Source organism: Primulina eburnea, chromosome 5 (assembly GCF_022965805.1).
Source record: "Primulina eburnea isolate SZY01 chromosome 5, ASM2296580v1, whole genome shotgun sequence".
Classification (NCBI taxonomy): Eukaryota; Viridiplantae; Streptophyta; class Magnoliopsida; order Lamiales; family Gesneriaceae; genus Primulina; species Primulina eburnea.
In genome coordinates, this window is record NC_133105.1 from 2,584,659 (window position 1) to 2,594,835 (window position 10,177).

A 10,177-nucleotide genomic window follows, 5' to 3' on the forward strand; every position below is an offset into this window, starting at 1 on the left:
AGTTATTTTTTCTAACAGCTTTGTAGGTTTAAAGCACAACTTTTCAAAAATACAAGTATCGACCATACATACAGGTAGAAATCTAATTTTATCCTATTTTTTATGTATAATTTTAATAACATTTATAGTATGATAGTGGTCAATCAGGGTAATTAACAAGATAACTTCAATTGAACATTTTTCTTTAAAAAAAATTTATCATGTGTATTTGAAAATATTCAAGTATACTTGGAGATGGGTAAGTTTTTAAAAATAAAGTTTTACAAAGATTATTTCCTCAAATTGGACCCCTCAATTACTCGAATATAAGGCTAGAAATTGAACATGAAATATAAGCATAACATGCTGAAATATTTTGAAATGTAAGAGACGAAATCATATTTCTTTTCATGATATACAAGATGATAAATATGTACATATTAGTTTAAAAATCTAACAGATTCGAGGGTACCCTTTCCCTCCAGTCCACACAACACAACAATAGCCTCTCTAACGATCTCCACTTAAAAATCGAGCTCGCGGCCTTAACTTTCTTCACTGAACATTGCTATATACCAAATGATGTAGCTTATCGCGACTTAAATTTCTTCGGCCGAGTGCTCCTACAAAGACCTACAAGGCAAATGACGCATTGAGATTCAGAAATGAATCTATACCATGTTATTAAACTTGACATGTTTATATTAACAAATTTTGCATGAAAAATTTATCTACAATTGTTTCAGATACAACCTGTGGTTCAAAGCCATCGGCTATACACAATCTCATCTTGTAGTCAATGTTAAAAGCCTACGTTGTTGCACAAGAATCAAGATAAATGGAAAAGATAATATAGTCCATCAGCAAGGGTAACATCTGCACAAAATTACTGTTAAGAGCAGAAATACCTCTGTACTAAGTCACGACGGATCCAAGCTGTAAAGTCAGTCGCTCTTTTCAAAAGTTTGTGGTTTACTGCTTGCTAACGTCAACCATACAATGGTACCGGTAAGGTAGAAAAATATCGATGGTGCGAATAATGAGATCTGTTCCAAAAATATTTAATTAAATAATGACGAGTACCATGAAACGAGAAAAGAACCTGCAATAGTTCAATAGCAAGCGAGTAGAGGCAGAAGTAAAACATGTCTACTTCACAATAAAGTACAGGTGCGATATGACACCCCCTATCCCACATTGATTTGTGAGGAGGGATTGATAAGGCAACAAAATGGATTCCTTTAACAAGTTCGATAGATCACTGTCTCTGAAAAGTAGGCACAAGAGGAACTTACCCCCCAGGAATGCGTTGAATCAAACAGATAACCTGTGAGAGCAACACCAACAATTCCAGGTACGGCCCCGACGGTGTTGGTTATGCCCTGCAAGAACACATGTAAACACTATTGACATTTGAATACAATCTAAATTGTGTACGGATTCCCAAGTATAATCACATGGGAATATTTTGCCATAAAGTTGTGAACAAAAGTTTGTGGGCAAATTTTTTGATAGAGCTGTAAACTAATCGAACTCAAAATAAGCCTATCAAAATACAGGCTTGGGTAAAATTTCCTTCATTAATGAGCTTGGTTCGTTTAGGGAGGCTCGAACTTAGAAATAATCAGTTATATTTTATTCAGTAATATACTTCAATCTATACATAATGAGTTATATTTTATTCAGTAATTATTACTTTGATAAATACAAAATGAATTATCTTAAAAATTAAAGCTCAATGTTATCGCTTCAATATCAACCAAAATTCCCAAAAGTTAATGCACAAACTTAATTAAGAATCATAAAGATTTTTCTCATCAGCTTTAAATATTAATTAAAAGTATCATATAAGTATTATATCACTCAAAATTCAGGTAATATAAGATTTTAGACACAACAAAAACGTTTTATACACCCTACTTTGCTCTCATGGTGTAGAACAAGACCTATAATCGACTCCTAAACTCAGATTACACACAGAAATTATTTTCATTTTCTATACAAACCAGAAGGATGCTTGCATATTCTGGAGAAATGTCTTGGTGTGTACAGTATAGTCCTGTAGGCAACAAATGACAAAATTAACATTTCCAACATAGTTTGACCTGGATAATACATCTGTATTTACAAAGCTTATTCACTTCCATACCTGATAAGGCGAAACTCGACAGAGCTAAACCTCCAGTAAGGATCGCAACAACTTCCCATGGACTCAGCCCTAAGTCCAGAGAGGAAAGAATCATGCAAGTTGCAGGAGATACAAATGCGATTGTTTGGCAAATTTTCCGCACCTGTTTGCAAACACTTACGTCCTTATTCCAAATGGCATCACATTTTTTACTTCAGTTTAGAAACTTGTGCAAGAAAGAATGTAGAGATGATAACGAGACATTCAAGAAGGATGAGCATGAAGTGTTTCCTATACCATTGTATGAGGAATTAGTTAGGATACACATTTTGGGAATAACCATTTTGGCATACACTTTTCCATATACATGTTGGGAACAAACACTTTTGCCTACATGTTTACACTTCGAGTGGATCAGAAAATTTTGGGGTGCAGAAGGGGACAAAACAAGATTTTAAAAGAATCACACACGAAATTTGAATTTTCTCATCTGGAGAGCTCGCCTGCTTTTGAGCCTGGTTGTTTTTTGATGATTTAACCAATGAGAAGGTTCCATAAGTTATTCTAAAGTTTCATGGTTCCATAGTTATCCTAATGTTTCACGGGCCTTCCTTCTGTTGGGGTCTTCCCCAAGATAAGCATAACTACACAAGGCGAGCACTACGAAATCTCGTCTTAAATTCATGCATCACATGTTTAGACAGCATGAAGGCCTTGCAAATTGCTCTCAGTTCAATCAAATAATTTCGGAATAAAAAAAACATTACTCTTCAACTTACCACAGTGGTTTCAACACCCTTGGAAATCAAGTTGTCAGCTAATTGTGATGCAATGCTTGTTACAAAGATTGAAGCTAGAGGAGGTAGAACAGATACCTGAAAGTGTATAAAAAACAGAAAATTAATACAAAGAGTTTTCCGAAACCCTTGAATATATATTATTGCAAGATTATCAATAGTGTGTTTTAAAGGCAAAGACACAATGAAGGAAATTCATGCTTATTGGGGCTGTGTAAGCCTCAATATATATATGTATATACACAATTTTGATATGTTTGCACACTTATATGGGCGTCGATGAGGTGACACGCCTATTGGATGTGATAAAACATAAAAAAATTCAACATCTAACATATGAGTGTCGCCTCATCGTTGCTCACATAAGTGTGCAGGCATATCAAAACTTTGTGCGCGTGTGTGTGTTGTGAGATCGATGATGAGACCACCTCCATTGCAAGGTTATCCATATATTATCCACGAGACAATATCACTTTTAATTTTTTTTACAAAATTTTCCATACAATTATGTAGTTGACATACCCATGCAGCTTCTGTCAGATTAAGGTTCAGCTCCTCACTGCAAGGAATATTGCAAGAGCCATAATATTATAACATAATAACTATCATGAAATCAATCATTTTCCGTTTAATCAAACACATACCTGAAGTATGTGGGAAGCCAAGACAGGCAGGTATAATGACCCCAACTTCCACAAAAGTGAGCATATATCATTGCCCACACAGCTTTACTTTTGAAAAATTCTTTCCAGGGTACATCCTGCAAAAGCACAAGAAATGACCAGTTAGAAAAATAAAAATCGTATCGCTTACGCCTTACAGCATCCAGCAAACCCTTTAATTCTAATGCAAAGACATGTGTCAAATATCAGTAACTTGAGAAACATAACATTAATAATTTTGAATCAACGATTTAAAAGATCAGGTTTTGAACATTTACATATCCAAGAACTGTGGCTTAATAGACGTAGAAAAATATCATGTGTTTGAAAATCATAAAGACAGGTTTCAGTCACATGAATGAAACAGACACACGTACTCTCAGCGAGGTTCTCAACTCTTCCAAAGATGAATTAGATGACTTGCTCCTAGGGTCAGATTGTGGCCCTGCAGTGGATTAAGCATTTAAGCATGTGCAGAAAAAAACCTGACCATAAGAATATAGATTCAATGCAGTCTGACCTGATTCAAAACATTGTTGTTGAATTTGAGCCTAAATCAAATTCCAACAGCATTATTCCATATTTATGTTTTCTAACACTCTTAGATGATGCAGCACTACATAACACAAGTAATCTTGCACACGTTTTATGTTTGTGACTCTGTGTAAAAAATCAAATAAAAAAATCATTAAAATAATTATTTTAATCACTTTTATTTAAATTATGCTTAGAATGACAATGGGTTATAAAAAAATATATGATATAAGAAATAATACTAAAATTAAAAAATTTCAAATTGAATATAATTTTTTGAAATAAATTTTGGACAGTAATAATTTTTATGTGGTTAATTTTGAAAGTTTACATGAGATACCCCCTCTAAAGAAACGGAGAAAGATAAGGAGAGATTTCAAAAGTAGCATCCACATCATTTTTTGAAGTACATCACAAAAGATCTTATTCTTACAGGATGTAAACTATTCAAATCAACCCCCCAAAAAGGAAATAGCAGCTAGGTTACTTATGAAAATGAGTAAGATTAGGCAAGAACTGAAATGAATAAAGACTAGCACACAAAATAGAAGCGGCTCAGTTATTTCTGAAAATGAGAAACAGTATGGCAGAAATCTAAATGAACAAAAACTAGCATACATGATAGAGAAGCAGCATTAAGTGGAGCTTGATCTTCTTGAACAAACTGAAATCCAAGAAACCTACAAAATAATTCAAGACATTAAAGGACCTGCATCTTGCTGATTAAAGTGAAGTTTTCCTTCACGGATGAAATTTCAGACAAAGAGATTGAGAGCTTTTAAACCAGTAAATATAACCTCATAACCTATGACAAAGGAAGAATTCATCTAGTTTTATTACATGAGGGGGGACAACAGGTATCTGGGGATTTTTATAGTTGGTTCTACCATGGGTTGAAATAACAAATATGGGAGTGTTCACTTCATCTATTATTTTATCGTTGTTTTCCTGTTCCTGTTTAATTAGTTGTTATATTATATCACGGAATTAGGTAAAGCAATGCTGTTTTAACACTTTATTTATTGATATTTTGTTCTGAGAACAAAGTAAGGTAAAGCAGTTTAAACTCTATGTATATCTTACCAGGCTACACCTAAGATGCCAAAAATGTAAAATACAGAACCCCAGCCATAGTTTTTGATAAGAGGAGGAGCGAAAAGAAGCCTGCAGTTCAACAATTCAATGTTACCAAAGTGTAAATTCAAACTGTTTAGCATAAGTCAAGGGACAAGAAAGCGAATGTCACGTGGCTTGGCATCCAATGTACATTGAAAAATATCTTATTTCACACAACAGGCTTGCAATACTAAAAATAATTATATGGAAGACATTGCCAACTTTGGGGGAAATATATACCTTGTATTTCTTATGTGAAGCATTGTGCACCTATATATACACAACAATGAATAGAGAATCCCTATGAATCTGAATATCAAATATTTTATTTCCAAGACTTGATCCTAATCTACAGATATGCATACTAGCATTCCGTGCATGCGTGCTCTAGGTAAATTAAAGGTCAAATGAACAAGAACGAGGAGCAAAGGACAGCCTTCAAAGCAAAAATAAAAACAAATAGAGCTCTCGGTACTTAAAAAACATTCCTCCTAATGCGAAATGAAATGGATTGTGTGAAGTACAGCTAGCAGCCTACAACTTCAATGCTATTTAGCAAATCTTTCTCTTGCCTTTACAAGATCTTGAAAAATTCTAACAAATGAACACCCTCAACCCCCGTTTCTTTGCTTTCAGAGCGAGACTCAATTTTTTTCCAGTACAAAGCATGTGATATTCAGTATTCATCAAGCGAGAAATAAGTCGTTGCAGACCATATTTCAAAATAATCCCTTAAGTGCACCTAGCTTGACCCTGCATTTACAAGCTGGGCAGCCACTGAGTGTATCCATGTGCAGCACTGCAAAATAAAAGTAACTGAACACTTTCTAAAATCAACTCCCACATTTTCCACCACTCAATTCCATGATATCCATAATTAAAGTACTGTCATTTTCTAAATTCATAACCAAAGAAAATTTTTTGTCATTTATTTCATACACTGATTTAGTTTATTTTCCGTTTTATGCAGGAAGCTTCATACCAAACTAGCTCTGATTATTTAATTTTTGTTCAATCAAATATTTTATAAGCTTACTTAATTTAACTTCTAATTAGTTAATATGCGTACTCCATACAAGTATACACATCATGTTATGGGATTTTAGTGAACAATCTAACTGTCTGCTCCTTCCTCTATTAAGCAAATGAAATGTGTAGCTCGTACTCAAGAGCTTAACTATCTAAAGTGACAAAGTTTTAAAGGAAAATATATACCATGTAACCTGGGTATGGGTTATCTCCACAACTCCCCACAAAATGGATAAATAGGAGGAATGGTGAGAAAAAAATCTCTTGAGGACAGATTAGAGCAGAGATCCATGGGCAAACAAAAGTAAAAAGAGTGAACTCCCATTTCAATTTGAACTAATATTATCACAAGGCATTTCCTGAAGGTATGAGAAATCAATACTGGACATTTTTAGATTCACCCACGAACCAAATGGGATACATTATGCAAATTGCAAAATGTTGCTTTTGGCAGGTAAATGTGGGTTTCTCACTGCATGAAGATATAACTAGCATACAAATAATCGATACATGTTAAAATAAAAGGAAGATTTAGAGTTAAATATATATAATTACCCCAAGACACTTCCAACACTCAAACCAGAAAACACAAAAGATACAGCACGTGAGCGCTCTCCTATCGGTATCAACCTGAAAATAGTGAACACCCATGTCATGTAAACACACACAAAGAAATCAGCAATAGATAGAGAGCTCCAGCAAGAGTGGAATGGATTAAAATTATTAAACCATCGGAAGAATGGCAATGACTACAAGGAAAGAATTCGGTAGAATGTGGCTATAACTTGAAAATTTAAAAATAAGTGAGTCGATAAACTTAATTGTAGAACCATTAAGAGTAAAAACAATTTCGGAAAGGAAGAAATTTAACAGCATCTAACATTAGAGATGGCTGGATTAGCATCTTGTGCTCTCGAACGTCACTTCCTTTATTCCTCCCAGCACTTATAACATTCTTTTATTTCTTTATTTATTTTGTCTGTGTGGGTGTTGGGGTGGGGTAGGGAGTTTCATGGAATCCCAAGTACCCAACATCAAAACAACATACCTAGCAATCATATCTGTGGCAGCTGATGGAGAAACACCTTCTCCTATCCCAACCTAAAATTGCTAGATCAGATACTTATAATAATAGATTCTTTTTTATTTAAGGAAAAAAAATAGATAAAGAACTGCAGGCATAATAGTGTGAGTTCCATTCAAGAAAATTACTTATTAGCAACACAAAAATAAATATCTATTTGGATAAACTCACATTTGTTCTTAGATAGGGCGAGAGGTTCATACATCTCAATCAACAGATTTTCTACATTGATGCAAGTCATAGAGAGTGCATAATTACCAAAATTCTGGAAAAGATAAGTCCTGGCATGAACCCAGCAACAATAGGTACAAACGCTGTGGCTAGAGACCAGACAAGGACTCCCACTTGAAGAACTTTTCTGCACAGAGAAATAATAATGGAGAAAAAAAAAAGCTTCTAAAGATAAAATAAGTTGGAATAAACTATCTTTGAAATAACATGTATAAGTAGAGAACAATGTCACCATTAGCAATCTTGCTCTTGTAATGTTATAATGTAAAACTAGTTCCATTGCTAACCTTCCACCAAAAATCTTTGCGAGCCAACCACCAGGCAACTGACTCAACGCATAACCCCAGAAGAAAGATGACTGCACCAAACCAGCCACAGAAGCATTCCAACCAAATTGATGTGACATTGGGATAATGGCAACACTTAAATTCACCTAACACCATAGGAGCAATTAGTTCATAATTAACGTCTCAGGCATTTTCCTAATAGATGATATCTGCAGACAACAATTAACCAATATAGACAATATTTCTAAAAGGATTGCAATTTTTATCAAACTACTAACTATATTTGTCCTATGCGAAACCAACCTATAAATTATCAACACGATGTGTATAAGCACGAAAACTTGCATAACTCTATATACAATGTTCAACTCAAAATTTTGTGGGAAGAAACCCTCCTTCAGGTATATGGATGGCAGAATGTGGTAACATTTCTTTGAACAAAAGCATTTGCTCTGTAAGGTAACGACAAGAGTTAGTGACATGTTACTGAAATAGTTAACAATAAAAACAAACTTCAACAGAGTATTAAAATCATAGCTTCCGCGCATTTGTATACTAATAAAGCAACAAAACAACGTACACCGTAACCTATAAAGAAGCAAAATTTCATGCACAATTTTTCTAAAAGTTCTAACTCTTTATCCTTAAACTGACTTTCTGTCCATCCTAAATTCTCACAAGAATGGTATCATGATACACCAAATTCAACAATCAAGTATAAATACTCCTTTTAAATTCATAAATTTCTAATGAAAATCATAAATAGACCAAATTCGAAACAACAAACAGAAAATTACCTTATCCATATTGCAAACAACAAAGGCAAGAGACGTAGTTCCAATAAGCTTATATCTTTGAGGAAGATTCTGCCATGGCGGCCAATCCCATTCCAGACCCACTTCACCGTCGCTAATTTCTTCCTCCAACCGATCGTTCGCTTCAGACCCATTAAATATTCTTCTTTTTCCAGCAACATTTTCTCTTTCTCTCTCCTTGATACTGCAAGAAACTTTAAATTTTAGTTTTCTGTTGAAGGGAGATGCATTCAAGCTCAAGTTTTCCACTGGAGCTGTAAAGTTCGAAGCTTTATGCTTCGTGCAACATGAAATGTAGGACAAATTGTGATCCGGGCCTAAGGTGATCTGGGCTGTCATTTCTTTAGTCCCTTTTTTCCTTTTTCTTGTCCTGAATTATTGCGGGAGATAAAGCAAACCAAACGCAGAGCCTTTGAAAGGAAAATGGAATAGTAGAAGTCGAAGAAGTTAACGTTGTTTATGTGTCGAGAAAGAGAAGGGAAACACGACAGTAAAGAAAGGACCAAATACTGCCACGAGGATGGAGGCTGGGCTGTGGACGCCCAATTGAAATGGAATTTGGAACATCATTAATTTTTTCCCTTTTTAAAAATAATAATATTGTTTTCTTCAAAAAAATAAAATAACTATTTTGAACTGTTGTTCGATCCTGAGTGTTGGATAGTGCCCACATCCCATATCAATGGTTAAGATTCTACTTCATGGAAAAAAAATAATTAAAAAAAATGGGCCAGGATGTACCCCTGCAGGCAGTAGATGGAATAATCCATTTTGAACACATGTAAATAGAACGATCTTGTTATTTGCGTGAAGAGAACTCGTGTACGCACGCATATTTTTTATATTTTAAAAAAAAAAGATAAATGTCTATCAATTATCACTTTTGTTTCTCAACACTAAACAATAATAATAATAATTCTTCGTCAACTCGATCATTTTTTAAATCAAATCTTTCGATCCTAATATACGTGAAAAATTTTAGTCTAACATCTTTTTGTTTCTCAACACTAAACAATAATAATAATAATTCCTTTTCAACTCGATCATTTTCTAAATCAAATCTTTCGATCCTAATATACGTGAAGAATTTTAGTCTAACGTCGTTTTAAAATCATCCGGACGGTAATCCAAAATATTCAATCATAATATCTAAGTGTGACATTTATCTTTGTTCCATCTCCTCGTACAAACACACCAATATTTACATAACATTGATAGAAATATCTCAATAGATTCTTTTCATTTCACCTTACGTTGCTATATCCTATCATATTTCTTAATCTTAATTTGGAAGCGTAATAATATTATTTATCAACAAATTTGTAGATATATTTAATATAGATTTACAAAACGCTGTTAAAAATTTACAAGAATTTAACTTAAAGAATGAAGAAAAGGAACAAAAAACAGGATGCCATAAACTAATAGGAGAACCTCGTAAAGATACAACATCCTATAACAGGAATTTTGAGAATCTGTATCAAATGCCAACAGCTATTCTACTGAGGGAGAAGT

The 10,177-nt window shown here is 33.9% G+C and overlaps 1 protein-coding gene across 4 annotated transcripts; it reads right to left on the reverse strand.

Annotated features, from left to right (window-relative positions):
• Positions 1 to 351: 351 nt before the first annotated feature.
• LOC140832259 (probable anion transporter 6, chloroplastic) lies at positions 352 to 9,187 on the reverse strand. Of its 4 annotated transcripts, none has more exons than XR_012118095.1 (17): positions 8,645 to 9,186; positions 7,848 to 7,993; positions 7,588 to 7,687; positions 7,294 to 7,346; positions 6,801 to 6,875; positions 5,184 to 5,264; positions 4,719 to 4,780; positions 3,944 to 4,011; positions 3,549 to 3,664; positions 3,427 to 3,463; positions 2,887 to 2,982; positions 2,129 to 2,270; positions 1,986 to 2,038; positions 1,275 to 1,361; positions 888 to 1,025; positions 733 to 789; positions 352 to 612 (listed from the first exon to the last, which is right to left on the reverse strand). XR_012118095.1 is itself a non-coding variant. In XM_073196164.1 (16 exons), exons 1-15 carry the CDS (start codon positions 8,999 to 9,001, stop codon positions 924 to 926), a joined length of 1,575 nt encoding a protein of 524 aa, XP_073052265.1. In that variant the 5' UTR covers positions 9,002 to 9,186; the 3' UTR covers positions 352 to 612; positions 888 to 923. The 4 variants fall into 4 exon arrangements, 1 of the variants encoding a protein (XP_073052265.1); XR_012118096.1 differs by having other exon boundaries at positions 733 to 753; positions 885 to 1,025; XR_012118097.1 differs by lacking the exon at positions 1,986 to 2,038 and having other exon boundaries at positions 8,645 to 9,187.
• Between the last annotated feature and the right edge of the window lie 990 nt (positions 9,188 to 10,177).